General features: G+C 35.4%; 1 protein-coding gene across 4 annotated transcripts in view; it reads right to left on the reverse strand.

Annotated features, from left to right (window-relative positions):
• Window positions 1-18,390, reverse strand: part of AZI2 (5-azacytidine induced 2) — a 35,517-nt gene that overhangs the window by 13,743 nt on the left and 3,384 nt on the right. For 2 of the 4 annotated variants that reach the window (XM_008709478.2, XM_040636886.1), the window contains exons 2-6: window positions 8,996-9,069; window positions 7,828-8,048; window positions 6,043-6,168; window positions 5,475-5,574; window positions 4,222-4,370 (exon numbers count right to left, since the gene is read on the reverse strand). In XM_008709478.2, the coding sequence (XP_008707700.1) occupies window positions 4,222-4,370; window positions 5,475-5,574; window positions 6,043-6,168; window positions 7,828-8,048; window positions 8,996-9,008 (609 nt within the window). In that variant the 5' untranslated portion in view covers window positions 9,009-9,069. The remainder of the gene's footprint in view (window positions 1-4,221; window positions 4,371-5,474; window positions 5,575-6,042; window positions 6,169-7,827; window positions 8,049-8,995; window positions 9,070-18,390) is intronic. The other 2 variants (XM_008709482.2, XM_008709488.2) reach the window with 2 other exon arrangements.

Consider the following 18,390-nt stretch of genomic DNA (forward strand, 5'->3'; position numbering starts at 1 on the left):
CTTCCCAAGTCTGGGGAAGAAACAGAAATCCAGATACAGCAGGGCACAGAAACCCCCAATAAAATCATCTCAAGAAGTCCACAGCAAGACACATTATAATAACTAAAAATGGCAAAAGGTAGTGATAAATTTTAAAAGCAGTAAGAGAAAACACAAGAAATACCTAGGATTGTAAGAAAATATTTTGAAAAATAATATGCCAACAAGCTAGGGAACCTAGAAGAAATGGAGAAATTCCTACAAAAATATAAACTCCCAAAACTTTATCTGGAAGAAACAGAAAATTTGAATGATGACTTACCAATGAAATTGAATAATTAATCAAAAAATTCCCAACAAATAGAAGTCCAGGACCAGACGGCTTCACAGGCAAATTATACCAAGCATTTAAAGAAGAATTAATACCTATTCCTCTCAAACTATTCCAAAAATTAGAAGAGAAAGCTTCCAAATTCATTCTACAAGGCCAGCATTACCCTGATACCAAAACCAGATAAAGATACTACAAAAAAAAGGGAACTACAGGCCAATACTGCTGATGAACATACCTGCAAAAATCCTTAACAAAATATAAGCAAACCAAATCCAACAATACATTAAGAAAAACCATTCACCAAGATCAAGTAGAATTTATTCCTGGGATGCAAGGGTGGTTCCATATTCCCAAATCAGTCAACATGATACATCATATGTACGAGAGAAAGGATAAAAAACATATGATCATTTCAATACATGTAGAAAAAGCAACTGACAAAATTCAATATCCATTCATGATAAAAACCCTCAATAACGTAGGTACAGCAGGTACACGCCCCCACATTATAAAGATCATATATAGAAAAACTCATAGCTAACATCATACTCAAGGGTAAAAAACAGACAGCTTTTCCCCTAAGGTCAGGAACAAGACAAGGATGTCCTCTCTCACCACTTTTATTCAACACAGTACTGGCAATGGCAGCCACAGCAATCAGACAAGAAAAAGAAAACACATTCAAATTGGTAAGGAAGAAGCAAAACTATCACTACTTGCAGAGGACAGATACTCTATGTAGAAAACCTGAAAAAACTCCACCGAAAATCTACTAAAACTGATAAATGAATTCAGTAAGGTTGCAGGACACAAAATCAATGTACAGAAATCGGCTGTATTTCTATACACTAATAATGAAGTAGCAGGAAGAAATTAGGGAAACAATCCCATTTACAACTACATCAAAAATAATAAAATACCCAGGAATAAACTTAACCAAGTAAGTGAAATACCTGTATTTTGAAAACTATAAAATACTGATGAAAAAAAAATGAAGATGACACAAACAAATGGAAAGATACTCCATGTGCACGGACTGGTACAACAATCTGTTAAAATGTTCATGCTACCCAAAACTATCTACAGATTTAATGCAATCCCTATCAAAATACCAAGAGTACCTTTCACAGAACTAGACAAATTATACTAAAACTTGTATGGAACCACAAAAGACCCCGAATACCCAAAGCAATCTAGAGAAAGAAGAACAAAGCTGGAGGTATCACAATCCCAGATTCCAAGATACACTACAAAGCTGGAGTAATCAAAACACTATGGCACTGGCACAAAAACAGACACAGAATAGAGAACCGAGAAATAAACCCATGCCTATATGGTCAATTAATCTATGACAAGGGAGGCGAGAATATGCAATGGGGAAAAGACAAATCTCTTCAACAAACAGTATTAGGAAAATTGGAAAGCTATATGCAAAAGAATGAAACTGCACCACTTTCTTACACCATACACAAAAATAAACTCAAAATGGATTGAAGACCTAAATGTGAGACCTGAAACCATAAAACTAGAAGACAACACAGGCAGCAATCTCTTTGTCATTGGCCTTAGCAACATTTTTCTAGGTATGCCTCCTCAGGAAAGGGAAACAAAAGCAAACATAAACTACTGGGACTACATCAAAATAAAAAGCTTCTGCACAGCAAAGGAAACAACCAACAAAACTAAAAGACAACCTACTGAATGGGAGAAGATACTGGCAAATGACATACCTGATAAGGAGTTTATATTGAAAATATATAAAGAATATATATAATTCAACACTAACAAAATCCAAAGAATATGATTAAAAAATGGGCATAGGACCCAAACAGACATCTGTCCAAAGAAGACATACAGATGGCCAACAGACACATGAAAAGATGCTCAACATAACTCATCATTAGGAAAATGCAAATCAAAACTACAATGAGATATCACCTGACACCTGTCAGAATAGCTAACATCAAAAAACAAGAGACAAGTGTTGATGGATGAGGAATAAAAGGAACCCCCATGCATGTTGGTGAGAATGCAAACTGGTGTAATCCACTTTGAAAAAGTTAAAAATAGAATTACCATGAGTCTGTGTCTGTACACACACACACACGGGGGACTATTACTCAGCCATAAAAAAGAATGGAATCTTGTCATATGCAACAACAAGGATGAATCTAGAGAGCATAATGCAAATAAAGCAAAGTAGGCCAGTCAGAGAAAGACAAATACCATGATTTCATTCATATGCAGAATTTAAAAAACAAATGAACAAAAAAAGAAAGACAAACCACAAAACAGACTCTTAACTATAAAAAATGAATAGATAGTTATCAAAAAGGAGGTGGGGGAATGGGTGAAATATGTGAGGCAGATTAAGAGTACATTTATCAGGATAAGCAGTTAGTACAGAATTGTTGAATCACCAAAGTGTACAACTAGAACTAATATAATGCTATATGTTAATTAGACTGGAATTATAATTTTTAGAAAATTAAAATTAAGAAAAATGTATATAAATAAACAAGCAAGCACACCAGCCAGCCAGCCAGCCAGCTAGCTAGCTTCTCAGGGGCCATGGCACCTGAGCTTGTGGGATAGGATACTGGAAGCCTCTGAAAGAATTGCATGTAATCAGAGGTTCAAAGGGGGGGACAGAAATTAACTTCAGATGTCATGTAGGAAAAAAAGTATTTTGCCCTAATGGGAACTGACAGTAATCTCTGTAGTGTTTCCCCTTTATCAGGTCTGGGGGCTTGAAAACAAGTTCTCATTGTCCAGTTCAGAGGAATTCATTTGGCCAAGGCCAAGGTGGAATGCTATATTATTAATGCCTGGCTTATCCTTAAGTGGTGGGTCACCTTCAATAAAGACTACATTATAGAGAAAGAACTGTCAGTTCCATTTAAGGACAGTTGGGATTCAAGGGCAGTGTCCTGGCTGGCAGTAAGGGAATATGGGAAGTAGTGTCTTTATCAGTTATTGGCATCCCAAGAGGAACCTGGGGTAGGTGACACAGGTCCTCAATGGGGTTTGCCCTGTGACAGGCAAAATGATTAAGCTGAGAAATAATTATCTAACTGGTTAACTTATTTAAAATACATGAGTGTATATAATGGCTGTTTGATGCTAGACTACTAAACTTTTCTTGTAACAACTATTTTAAACTTTGCATTTGGTACACTGCATTTTCTCTACATTTCTTCTTTTTCTCTTCCGGACTATCTGTCATGACATCTAGACACTTACATTCAACTTTGTTAGAACCCAATGTAAAGTATTAGTAAAACAGACTTGGTGAGAACCTGAGAGGCAGCTTGTGTTTTAGTGGATGACTTCAGGCTAACCATACTTTAGTAGCTCAGCAGGGTTTTTTGTTTTTACTTTTTCCCCCCAATTCTTAAAATCTCAGCTATTTGCTGAAAATTAAAGTTGCCCCAAAAGTATTGAGACTTTTGAAAATCAGTATGTCAAGTTTTTTCTTTTAAGAATTCTAAAAACTAAGTTGTCTCTTGTGCTGTCTATATTAATCAAATTATTAAATTAAAATGATAAACTTAAAACCTGAGTTCTCTTTCAACTTTACAGAAAAAGAAATGACTTAAGGAAACTGAAGAAAAAGGGGTTTAAAAGGAACAGCTTTAATAAATCAATAAATAAACTAGTAAAGCATTTTTAAAATGAGCTTTTTAAAACAATAAAATTCTATAATTCTGGGCTTATGCTAGAAGTATACAGTATATCAGATTTTAGACAAAATGATTAAAAAGGAAGATAAAGATAAATTTTTCAGAGAATGTAACTCTTGAGGTAGTTATAATATACGTTAACTCTATCATTTAATCCTTAGTTATAAATCCTATAGATAACATACACAGAATATTGAATTTCTCAATTTAATAATTCTGTAGTACCGTTTGTTTGGCTTTTTGTAGCTGTATTTTGAGGTCACTACATTCTTTCCTCATCAGTTCCAGCTCTTGTTCCAAACCATGGATCTTCAGGTCACAGCTCAACTTTTCCACCTCCCAGTTTGATGAAGGTGGATTTAAATACCTTATCACTAAAAAAAGGATGGACATTAAAATGGTTATTTCTGCCTTCTACATTTGTTGCAATTCCATAAAGGTTATACCAGTAAAATGTAGATAATACAAAAACTAATATAAAACATGCACAACTAACAGTTTTTTAAAAACAGTAATTACTTTTGAAAATCTATGCTAATGAGAATAAGAAACCTACCAATCTTGTTTCAGAATGTATTAATCATTACTATCCCTGATTTTCTGTTTAGGTTAAAGTACAAGTTTGTCAGTCTGGAACTTTAAAATATACAACACTAATCAAACACATGCTAAAACTGTTGACAAGTCAATAATACATAAGTCAAGGTTAAGACACTGATAAAAATTAAATGAAGTGAGGAAACTGAAGCTCACGTCTCTACTCCATCTAGTCCCCTCAGAGTATAAAGTATGACCATCAGGCCTAGAACATGACATCAAAACAATTTACTCATAAACATCTACTGCAGAAACTCAATACAACTGGATACTGATTTACCTTTGACTTAGTTCTTTAGTCTACCTAGAGAAAGCCCCAACCAGCTACTGTAAGAGAGCTTGTCTCAAACTTTTATCAAAAGGTCTCTCTCAGAGGCCTACTCTTCAGCTTGTCTCATCAGAATGTTCATGGGAACAGACCAATAGCAATATGCTCCAGAACTAATTATTCACTCCAGCATCTCATCTGCACATTTTAACAACCTTCAGAAATTTAAAAAAAGAAAAAATAATCGTAACTACTCCATGACAGTGTGTCTAATAGCTGGCAAAAGTTCAGCTGAAAGGAAGAGCCGGGACATACCAGCAGGCAAGATGTTCTGACAAGGATGGAGTTCTACTTTCTTCATCTACTTCATCACAAACTAGCCCTGAATAAAAACCATCAAATTTTCTCTAGGAAAAATGCAATTTATATCTAAGGAAAAGTTAAAGGAGTTGAATTTTGGTGAAAGCAGATCAGAGAAATTAATGTAAGCCTAAAATTATAAAATAAGTTAAGGCCTTAGCATACAGATACAGAAAACCGATAATGGATATAACACATAAATGGAAAATTATATTGATTCCATTATAATATTTGTAACAAATAAGTGGCATACCCTGCTGAGTTTCCACCTCTGTCCTTAGCTGGAGGAGTTCTACTTCTTTAGATTGTAGCTGTTCATTCAATACTTTCAAAGATTCAGAGTTGTCTTTATTCTAGTTAAGTAGGGAAAATGCCAAATTACATTCAATAAAATCTATAGGTTGATATATATATTAATTTTCAGGTAGATGAAAAAAACAGACTTAGGCCTTTAAAAAGCAAGGTGGGAAAATGAACCCAGTTTTTCACTAATCTCTTTCTTTCTTTTTCAAACTTAGAACATACTCACTGGCTTTTTTTCTTTTAAAAACACATTGAGAAATTCTACCATGTCATGATTTTTCAAAATAAGTTAGTGGTGTTAGATATACTTAATTCCTAAACATCATTACATACACACATATTTTGTACAGAAATAAGTTATAAATATCAGCATTAAAAATTCCTATTTTTGCCCTAAGGATGTATGTTTTCAATTTTTTATTTAATAAATGTAAAGATTTCTCTTATTTCTAATTTTAAACTTCCTGAAGAAGCAAACTTATTTGCAATACATAGAGATTGTTTTCAAAACAACTTACCATTTTATCCAATTTGCTTTTCAAATTATCTCTATCAATGCAAACCTCTCGATATGCATGATAGGCTTTATTTACTTGTTCACGTCCCACAGAACTTGTTTCTTCATCTAATCGAGCTCCTATAAGCTAAAGGTATAAAATTAGAAGGGAAAGCTTAAAGAAGGTATTCTACAAAACAAACATAAAAAAGAAGCCAGTCTTTTGCTAGCTCCACACCTTACTTTTCTTTGTAATTCAGGGATAAAGACTGGACTCTAATTAAGTGAACGTTTCACTTTCAACAAGTAAGCCTTACTGATTAAGAAAGCAAAAAAATTACAGGTAAGTATTTTTAAAGTCTTCTATTTTATGCTTTTACTTAATCGGTATTTTTTCGGTTTATAACATATATTAATTCATCATACTAAAACAGTACATCATTCTTTTATAGTACTTAGGTGTTTTCCAAGCTAGTATTTCATTTCCATCATCAAAAAAAAAAATACCAAATTAAGGTATACTTGACTTTTTAAAGAATGTGATAGTTCATTAAATACTATATTATTCCAGAATAGAAATTATAGGATTGTTGGTCACAAAGTACAGAAATATTTCCAATGTTAACTACACCAAATCACATTTTTCTACTTAATTTTAAAATAAGCATAACTACAAGCTCCAAAATGTTACCTTTTCTCATGCTATCCAATTGTATCACAAATTTATTTGATTAGCATTAAAGACAATGTATATGAATATAAAGAAATTATGATGATTTTTACAACTGACTTCCTTTCTCTTATTTCTCCTAGTTGAATCAAACTCTACCAAGCCCATCCTGAAGTTTTTATAACAAGATAATTCATTTCCTTGGCAGCTAAGAATCCATTTCCTTCCCCTTTGGGGAAGTTGCTGTTTATAAAATACAAATACATTGACCTAATCTGAAGAAACATAAAACTAAGTTAAAACTTTAAAACTCAAGGGGCGCCTGGGTGGCACAGCGGTTGAGCATCTGCCTTCAGCTCAGGGCGTGATCCCGGCGTTCTGGGATCGAGTCCCACATCGGGCTCCTCTGCTATGAGCCTGCTTCTTCCTCTCCCACTCCCCCTGCTTGTGTTCCCTCTCTCGCTGGCTGTCTCTATCTCTGTCAAATAAATAAATAAAATCTTAAAAAAACAACAAAAAAAACCTTTAAAACTCAAAAAAAAAAAAAAAAAGGATGAGTGATGAAGATTTCCCAGTACAAAAAGCCAACCAGATATGATGATTTATAATGGAATCAGCTTATATATTTATAACATTTAAGAGTGTCAGGTTTCTGCATGAGAAAGGTAAACAGAAGACCTTAATTTATCAGTTAAAAGCATTATTTTGTGTGTTCAAGAACAAAAGAGAATGTTGAGGTAAAGAAGATGTCAGTCCTGGTGAAGACGTTTTTATATATTAGAACAATGTTATAGGAGCTTACTCCTTTGACATTTAATTTCCTTTTTTGGCATATCATTTTTTGCAAAAATTTAAAAATCTTAAATAAAATACAGCTCGTGAAGGTAAGGCAATCTGAAAAAAGAAAAAAATGTTCCAAGAAAAATATATTCCAAAAATATATTCCAAATCCTATTCTACAGATATTCACCATGTACATGACCTATGAAGCACAGTATAAGAAGTACTGGGTTTTGAGACTAGCTGTGAGTTATCCTTGGCAACTTAGTACACACAGGGAAGACAGGATAGAAAAATATTTAAAAATTCAAGTTTTCTGAATTATTCTTTAAGTCATAAAATAAAGATAATAATTACCTTTTCTTCTAAAAATCTTATTCTTTTCTTTAAGAAAGAGTTCTCTTTCTCTGAATCCTTCAGTCGTTTTTTGATGTCTTCATATGCAGTGACAAGAGCAAAATGTGAAGCAACAGACTCATCTCCTGAATATATTGAGATTGGAGTCACTGTGTCTCTCCTATGTGCTTTTTCATGATTCAGAATGCAGATATCATCTTCTACCAGTGCATCCATGACAGCTTTTTAAAAGATTATAAAAGAAAAATGTCTCAGTGAATAAATGAGCAGGAAAAGATGTATTTAGAATAATGAGAATACTGAGGCAATGTTAAAAACTCCTATTTCTTTTGGAGGCAGCATAACATAGTGGTGAAGAGTATGGAGTCTAGAACCAGATTCTAGGAGTTGCATCCAAGCACTACTTAGTGTCAGTGAGACTTTGCGCTTAATCTCTCTGCCTTTGTTTCCTTATTTATAAAGTATAAGAAATCATAGCAACTACTTTACAGAGTTCTTAAGAATATTAAATGAGTTGATACCTATAAAGCATCTGAAACCAACCTAAGCTATTAAGTAAGTTTTAGAAAAAGTTGTAAAACATTGTTTTTATAGGTTAAAAAAGTTTTAAATATTTTATACCCACATATTTCTGCCTTACCATCATTTCCACTTTCAGATTTAAGTAAGCAAGTTTTGTAACTTCCCAAATTATAAATTTTCGAAAACTCTCCTGAGTACAATTCATTACAAGACTATTACAGAAGTTTCAATGCATCCTCCACTATATTCTTTCCATCCCATTAACTGATTGTTTGTTGTCCATTTGCAATAGGAGGCAAAGGAATTAACATTTCAGTACTCACCATGTCCCAGTATCATGCACTACATTCTTTTAATATTATCTCATTTAAATTCATCCAAACAATTCTATGAGGTAGGTATCATCTACGTTTTATAGGATCAAAAAGGTAATTTGCCCAAGTTAAAGCTAGCAGATGTTAGTTAGCTCTGTGAAGATAAAGTTTATGTCTGTTTTGCTCATCACTGTGTCCTCAACTCATCATTGTGTGTAAGATACCCAATAAATATTGGCTATTAAATGAAGAATCGATAGTGTAGAATTCAAATCAAACTCTAACTCGAAAGCCCAAGAGAAATCAGTTATTTCAGTAGTTAGTGAACTTACTTGCTCTGTACATCTACTTTTGCTGTTAGGTTCAGCATTACTTCCCCATCTGAGAATAATGTTCCTGAAAAACACTATGGAAGGAGAAACTGTAGCTGAAATCTTTTTTTTTTTTTAAGATTTTATTTATTTATTTATTTGACAGAGATAGAGACAGCCAGCCAGATAGGGAACACAAGCAGGGGGAGTGGGAGAGGAAGAAGCAGGCTTCCAAGGGAGGATCCTGATGTGAGGCTCCATCCCAGAACGCGGGATCACGCCCTGAGCCGAAGGCAAACACCCAATGACTGCCCCACCCAGGTGCCCCTGTAGCTGAAATCTTTTAAAACCTCATGGGAAAAACAGAGTAAGAGGGACTGCCAGTCATAAGAGAACCTAAAAAATCCTTTTAAATACTTGTTAGTTTGAAATAAAATATCAAATACAGCATTCTAAATAAAGACTATCAATGGAATTTCATGTATCTTATATTAATGATTAATGAAAAACAATTTTTATTTACTGTTCCTTGTTTGGAATGACATCTGATTGCTTACTGTGGCAGTCACTGTTCCAAGAATATGATAGGTGAGGAAATTGAGGTAGAAGGAATTTAAGTAATTTTCCCAAGTAAAATATTAAATAATGAGATGTAAACATAGGTGATTAAGCCATAGGATCCATGTTTTACTATGCCCGCTTTTCTCCAAAACTTCTGACCTCCCTCCCTGTAACTATCAATGCCTGTCAAGTTAGTTCATTTGCTTTATTTCAGACAATATGAATACTAAGGAAAAGTGCATGTTTTTTCTGATTCCAGTCTCCTATCATTGTATTTTTGCTTTACTGATTTTTATAACGGAAAGTTCCCAATTGTTCTCAACTAATGTCAGTTTGGTATATTTAGCAATTTGTTTATATCTAGGATTATAGGAAAGGTAGGCAAAAATGAATGTGTGCATTACAATGAATAGGTGAAACCTACCATTCAGTCTTCAGCAACACGAACTTAAAAATTTCTAACCACACGGGACAGCTCCTACTAAATTAGAATCTTTCCCACCCTATTAAGAAAGTCCAAAAGTAAGAAAGGACTATGCTACCTACATATCCCAAAAAAGGTGGCAGATCGTCAGAACCATAATTAATTCCTGCTGCTTCTGGTGGAAGCTCTCTTTGTTCTAGTGATGGAGAAAAATTTTCCTTCTTTTAAAGGGGTTTACTTTTTCCTCTCTGAATTCAACTCTATTCCAAAGTAACAGCAAACATCATACCAATCACGCTGCTGATAGACAACATGTCAACATTTCCTTTCCAAAAGAAAAGTATGGATTACTACCATACTGCAAACTGTAAGTATACATGTATATCTCCATAAAAGACTCTTTCTCATACACATTATACCTTAAAAGCTCAACAAGTAGAGTAAGTACAGTTGGCTAGTTAAGTGGTAGGATGTAGTATAGTTTAAGAGGAGGTAAAATTGCGCCCATTTTAGACACATGATTTCTCATACCTTAATATTCAACCAAATGGGCAGGATTTATTCAACTGGGATAATTTTTCCCCCCTAAAGACACTTGAAAAACAAGAAATAAGCATAAACTGCTCTACACAGTCAAAAGAGATGTCCCACTGATTGTGCACTTTAAGGATCAGAGCATGGATGCTTTTACATGGATGCTAGAACTTTGTTTACACAAAGTTCTAACTAGCTCAGCTGTGTGATTTTCTATTCATTTTTATCATGAAATAATCACCTACTCAGGAAGGAAAACCCAGTGTGGAAGACAGCTGTGCAGTAAAATAATTATCATACCATAAAGATAAGTAATATATTTGAAACAAGAGAAAATGCTATGGGAATTGAGGGTTGGGGAGAAGGAGTGGTTTTGAAAGAAGGTATCACAAAAAAAATCAAAGGACTCTTAGTCCCATACTCTAGGTGAAAAGGATGGTGATTTTCACTGTACTTGTAACTTCCAGCAGGGGAAACAAGTTCGAAGGCCTGAAAGTGTGGGAAGAAGGTATGAAAAGGGAAACAGCAAGATGTGAAATTAAAAAAAAAAAACCTAACAGAAACAAACTGAGGTGTCTTTTATGTAGAGAGTCTATAGAATTTGGTCCTTATTCTGTGGAATTCAAGATAAATCCAAACATGATTCAAGAATGTGAAGAATACCTACACGACATTTGTAAAATATATCTATACCCAAATGAACTACTTAATATTGTGCTGAGTATTTTGTAAATATTATCCCCTTTCATTCTCATGGCTACCCTGAGGTAGAAAATCTTACTGTAATCATTTCACAGATAAGAAAACTGGGGCCTGGGGAGGTTACAGAGCTTAGCCAAGATCAGATGATTATTAAATAGCACAAGCACCTGGATTTCAGAGACTGCACTACTAATATTTCTCTCCTCCGTGAATCTTTCACGTATTTAAATTCATCAAGAACTACAAAACTAGGGGGCACCTGGGTGGCTTGGTTAAGCATCTGACTCTTGATTTCAGCTCAGGTCCTAATCTCAGATTCCTGAGATCCCTGCTCTCCCCCTTCAGCAGGGAATCCTCTACTTCTCTCCCTCTCTCTCTGCACCCCCCCCAACTCATGTATGCACACATGCGTGCGCACTCTCTCTAAAATAAATAAAATCTTAGAAAAAAAGAAAGAACAAACCACAAAACTAGGAACCCCTTGGAAGGTTTTCAAGTACCTTAGATGGAAGGAGGTATACTGATGTAAAAATGTCACATACTCAAGTATGATAACTGGTCTTTTTTAGCACAAAATGAGTAGTGAGACTGGCTTATTTTATATATTTAAATCTATTGTCTAAAGTAAAAATGATTTATTTTTAAATCACTAAAAAGTTGTATATGATGTCCTCTCCCCAAATATGAGAAAATATTATTTGGATATAAAAGCTTCTTCCAAGTTTTATACTATTATTCTATATATTTAATTATTATACTATAAACATGACTTGGAATGCACTGGAAAGCAGCATGAAAATTGCTTATCTGTCCTAAAAATTACATGAGAAATAGCCATACATTAAAACACACCCAAGAAGTGCCTGGCTGACTGGCTCAGTTGGTAGAGCATGCAACTCTTGATCTTGGGGTTGTAGGTTCAAGCCCCATGTTGGCTGTAGATTACTTAAAAATAAAATCTGAAGAAAAAATAAATAAAACACACCCAAGATAAAACCTACTAGCATCACAGATATGCATGCAGTTTTAATGTTTTAAAATAACTGTATTTTAAATTTGCTGTAAAATGAAAAAGGAAAATTTGATTACTATCTTTGCAAAAATAAATGTGAAATCACAAAAGTATCAGAAGTACTAATGCTTATATTACTCTGTACAAACTGGGCTTAAAGAGATTAAAAGCTGCAAGGCCAAAGAAAATGATATCTTAGAAAGGTTCCGAAAAATACAAGGCAGCTATCCCGTTACATAAATTATTATACTGAAAGGAAAACTGCTAGCAAATTAACAAAGTAGGCTATGCTTTTATTGCTTATGTAAGCATCCTTTCTCAACCTTATTTCTTTAGAGAAGTAAAGGGAGCTGCAGTAATCTGCCTCACAGTATAGAATGATTCAGTTTTATATGATTCTGTTATGATGAAATGTCTCTTCATGAGTATCCAAAGTTACCAGCTCAGGAAGTTGGATTTTCTGGATAAATGATGAAAGCTTAACTGGCTATTATTATACTTAACAAACTAGACTAGGCCAGTTTTAACATCTAACATTTGGGAAAACTTATCCTATACTGATCTAACCTTATTTATTGTAACTTAAACTACCTTAAAATAACAAGCATGTGCTTACTTTCATCTTTAAAAAGAGTCATAAGCACGAAGGCCTGGGTAACTCAATTGGTTAAGCCTCTGCCTTCTGCTCAAGTCACAATCCCAGGCTCCTGGCACTGAATTCCACATCAGGCTCCCTGCTCAGTGGGGCCTCTGCTTCTCCCTCTACCTCTGCCCCTCCCCCCTGCTCATGCTCCCTTGCGCGCACTCTCTCTCAATTAAATAGAATTGAAATAAAAAAGAAATTTTAAAAAGTGTCATACACAGAATATTACTATCAAGATTAGAATCATTAAAGGACTAGCTAATATTTTAAAGGTAAATCTAGCAGGAATTGAGCGCATTAACTTTAAAACTCAACAAGTATCAAAAATATTACCCAAAGATTAAGCAGACCTCTCTTGATCATAAAAATCAATAATAAATATATTCTACAGCAATATGCCACACAATGTCTTTTTCAAGAACATTCTAAGAAACTGGAGAGGACCTAGGGCAATGTTTGACAAACTGAGATGTGGAGCAGTGCCTCAGAATCACTTGGGAGTTCTCTTCAAAATACTGATCGTTGGGGGTGCCTGGGTGGCTCAGTCATTAAGGGTCTGCCTTCGGCTCAGGGCGTGATCACAGAGTCCTGGGATAGAGCCCCACATTGGGCTCCCTGCTCTGCTGGGAGCCTGCTTCTTCCTCTCCCACTCCCCCTGCTTGTGTTCCCTCTCTCTCTGGCTGTCTCTCTCTCTGCCAAATAAATAAAATCTTTAAAAAAAAAAATACTGATTGCTGCTTCTGGCCCAAGATAGTGACATAGAGATCCTGAACTCAACTCCTTTAGGAACAAACTAAATCTACATGTATTTACAGAGCAATCACTCCTGAAGAACTGAGGCCAGACACAGAGAATGGCAAGAGAAACAGAGACATGGCAACAAAGGGAAGCCCCACCGTGGCCACTGCAAACCGCAGTGGGGAGGGATACTATGGGAGACCATAAGGAGATTCCTCTGCTCTGTGATGGGGAGGGGGGGAGGAAGAGCCATGTGTTTATAAGGGCTATAAGAAATAAAGGAACAAGCCAAAGCTGCTGGAACTCTCTCTGGGTCAGGAGACTAGTGAGTGCCACAGTCTACATTCCTCTTCCACCTTGATAATGTAGACAGGATCAGAGTCCAGGTGCCCTAGCTAGCCTATCACCTCAGTGAGTTTCAGGCCCCTAATCCACACTGGGACACCCCTGGTGAGTGGTCCACTACAGCTCAAGCCTCATTGCAAAGGTGACACAGGCACAAAATTCAATATCCATTCACGATAAAAACCCTCAATAAAGTAGGTACGGCAGGTACATGCCCCAACATTATAAAGGTCATATATAGAAAAACTCATAGCTAACATCATACTCAAGGGTAAAAAACAGACAGCCTTTCCCCTAAGGTCAGGAACAAGCCAAGGAATGTCCTCTCTCACTACTTTTATTCAACACAGTACTGGCAATGGCAGCCACAGCAATCAGACAAGAAAAAGAAAACACATTCAAATTGGTAAGGAAGAAGCAAAACTATCACTACTTGCAGAGGACAGATACTCTATGTAGAAAACCTGAAAAAACTCCACCGAAAATCTACTAAAACTGATAAATGAATTCAGTAAGGTTGCAGGACACAAAATCAATATACAGAAATCGGCCGTATTTCTATACACTAATAATGAAGTAGCAGGAAGAAATTAGGGAAACAATCCCATTTACAACTACATCAAAAATAATAAAATACCCAGGAATAAACTTAACCAAGTAAGTGAAATACCTGTATTCTGAAAACTATAAAATACTGATGAAAAAAAAATGAAGATGACACAAACAAATGGAAAGATACTCCATGTGCACGGACTGGTACAACAATCTGTTAAAATGTTCATGCTACCCAAAACTATCTACAGATTTAATGCAATCCCTATCAAAATACCAAGAGTACCTTTCACAGAACTAGACAAATTATACTAAAACTTGTATGGAACCACAAAAGACCCCGAATACCCAAAGCAATCTAGAGAAAGAAGAACAAAGCTGGAGGTATCACAATCCCAGATTCCAAGATACACTACAAAGCTGGAGTAATCAAAACACTATGGCACTGGCACAAAAACAGACACAGAATAGAGAACCGAGAAATAAACCCATGCCTATATGGTCAATTAATCTATGACAAGGGAGGCGAGAATATGCAATGGGGAAAAGACAAATCTCTTCAACAAACAGTGTTAGGAAAATTGGAAAGCTATATGCAAAAGAATGAAACTGCACCACTTTCTTACACCATACACAAAAATAAACTCAAAATGGATTGAAGACCTAAATGTGAGACCTGAAACCATAAAACCAGAAGACAACACAGGCAGCAATCTCTTTGTCATTGGCCTTAGCAACATTTTTCTAGGTATGTCTCCTCAGGAAAGGGAAACAAAAGCAAACATAAACTACTGGGACTACATCAAAATAAAAAGCTTCTGCACAGCAAAAGAAACAACCAACAAAACTAAAAGACAACCTACTGAATGGGTGAAGATACTGGCAAATGACATACCTGATAAGGAGTTTATATTGAAAATATATAAAGAATTTATATAATTCAACACTAACAAAATCCAAATAATATGATTAAAAAATGGGCACAGGACCCGAACAAACATCTGTCCAAAGAAGACATATGGATGGCCAACAGACACATGAAAAGATGCTCAACATAACTCATCATTAGGAAAATGCAAATCAAAACCATAATGATATATCACCTTACAACTGTCAGAAGACCTACTATCAAGAAGAGAAAAAATTACGTGTTGACAAGGATGCAGAGAAAAAGAGACCCTAGTACACTGCTGGTGGGAATGTAAACTGGTGTAGCCACTTTGAAAACAGTATGGAGGTTCCTCAAAAAATTAAAAATAGAAAAACCATATGATTCAGTAATTTAAAAAAAATGGAAACACTAATTTGAAAAGATATATGCACCCCTATGTTTACTGCAGTATTATTTACAACAGCTAAGATATGGAAGCAACCTAAGAGTCCACTGATAAATGGATAATGAAGATATGGTACACACACAATGGAATATTACTTAGTCATAGAAAAGAACAAGATCTTGCCATTTGCAACAACACAGACAGACCTAAAGGGGATCATGCTAAGTGAAGTCATACAAAGACAAATTCTATATGCTTTCGCTTAAATGCAGTCTCTAAAAAACAGAACAAAAGAACAAACAAAAGCAGAAATACCAATAACTGATGGCTGCCATAGGGGAAGGGAAGTGGGGTGGGCAAAATGAAGGGGAGTGGGAGGTACAGGCTTCCAGTTACAGAATGAATAAGTCACAGGATGAAAGGTACAGCATGGGGAATATAGTCAATGATACTGTAATAGCATTGTATGGTGACAGATGGTAGCTACATGTGTAGTAAGCCCAGCATAATGTATACAGTTGTTAAATCCTCATGTTGTACATCTGAAACTAATGTAACATTGTTTGTTAACTACATTTCAATAAATAAATAAAATGATAATGGAAAACAATAAAAAAAATACTGATTGCTAGATGGCACTGCAGAACTATGGAAGTCGATATATCTGGGGTGAAAATGCCAAACTGAACTTTCAATAATCATCCCTTGTGATATTAAGTCCCTAACCAATTTGAGAGCCACTACTCTACAGTGTTAAGTGGCTACTATGTGATTTACAGAATTCCAATTATAACTAGTATTCTCAAACATTTATGGTCCTGGTCACTTCTGTATTATCACCCAACTTGTGCATGGAGACTTTGTTTTTAATAGTATAGAAAACAAATTCATATTTATTACCTCTCTCATCACAGTAGTATAGGAGAATCAGATATATTTACCTATAGGAAATATATCCATATAATCATGCAAATATTTTATATATTTGGAATTAAACTGTTTCTTCTTAGAGGTTTACATAAGAGAAGTATAAATTAAAAGAGAATTAAAAAGGGTTAAGGTGAGGGGCACCTGAGTAGCTCAGTCAATTGAGTGTCTGACTCTTTGATTTTCAGTCAGGTCATGATCTCGGAGTTGAGATCAAGTCCCGTGTCAGTCTCCATGCTGGGTGTGGAGCCTGCTTAAGATTCTCTCTCTCTCTGCCCCTTCCCCTCCTCACAACCACCCCTCCCATACTTGCATGTGCACTCTCTCTCTTAAAAAAAAAGGGGGGGGGTAGGTGAAAAATGTTGACATTTATTGCTGAGAACAATGAAATTTCCAAAAATGTCAATATATCTGGGGTGTTCTGGTCAACCAATTCCAATGTTGAGGAGATGTTTCCACACTATCAACAAGCAGTGTTCTGGACACCAGCCGGGTAGCCTACGATTCAACTCCATTCTGGTACTATCTACCAAGAGACAGCAACATATTCCAAAAGTAAAGGGCTTGCTCCCACAAGACTGCCCTTTACTTTGGATGCTAACTGTAAGCCTCAGTTGTGACCTGTGCTTCTGACCATACAGATAGATAGGGTGAGATCCTGAACAAAGCAGCTTCTGCCCTGGAATATGGGGCTGGTATAATGGCATGTGAAAATATTCTGGAAGCTCTCTGAACCCTCTCCTCTTTGGGTTTTTACAGAGGCTTCCTTATATAGAAACTATTAAATCATTGGTAATTGATTAAAATTTAAGCCCCTGCTCCCCAACCAACGTTGGTGGGACTGAAAGCTTCAACCCTCTAATTATAGGATTGGTTTCCTTGGCAATCAGCTCCCAACCTTAGTCGTTGTCCAAAAGTCACCTCATTAACATAAACCCAGTCTTGGTAGAAAGGAGCATGTTAGAAATAAACAAGACATTCACTTCACCTTCATGGCTCTGTAAAAGAGGTTAAGAGACCAAATATCATCACAAAAGATGATCCTGTAACTCAGGAAATTCCAGGAGTTTTGGGAGCTGTGTGCCAAGAACTAAGGACGAAAGCCAAATATATATGAGAAATACATTTTGGTCATCTAAACGATCAAATACACATTTCTTATAAATCACAATATTGCAATGATAATGGGAAAAGAAGGGCACAATTTGCCAGATAAGTGGGTTGAAAGGCACAAGAGCAGTTGGTAAGGCTAAGGGAGAGACAGAGAAAAAAAAGAATCAAACACTGTAAGAATTATTTTAGAAAATCTTAAATTTCAATCTTTACTACAACCCACATTAAGAGGACCCCAAGTTGAGACATGCTATATATACTGGCTTGTGAGATACTAGAAAACACAGAAATATCTTCTTTTCTAGGAAAAAATATGATTATCCTGTCATAATCCATCATAATATTTACCATATTCATCACTTACCATATGCCAGGCACTAGTGCTTCCAAATTCATTTTCCAACTTCTTAGGTAGGTACTATTATCCTAATTTATAAGCAAAGTCTTAGAAAAAAATTAAATATCTTACCTACAGCTATATAAGTAATCAGTGGCAAAGCTGGGATGTAAACCCAGATAAGTTATCTTCCAAATTTGTGCTCTTAATACAACAATCTGAGGGGCAACACAACATGGATTCAGATTTTT

The sequence above is a fragment of the Ursus maritimus genome, unplaced genomic scaffold (genome assembly GCF_017311325.1).
Source record: "Ursus maritimus isolate PB19 unplaced genomic scaffold, ASM1731132v1 scaffold_20, whole genome shotgun sequence".
NCBI lineage: Eukaryota > Metazoa > Chordata > Mammalia > Carnivora > Ursidae > Ursus > Ursus maritimus.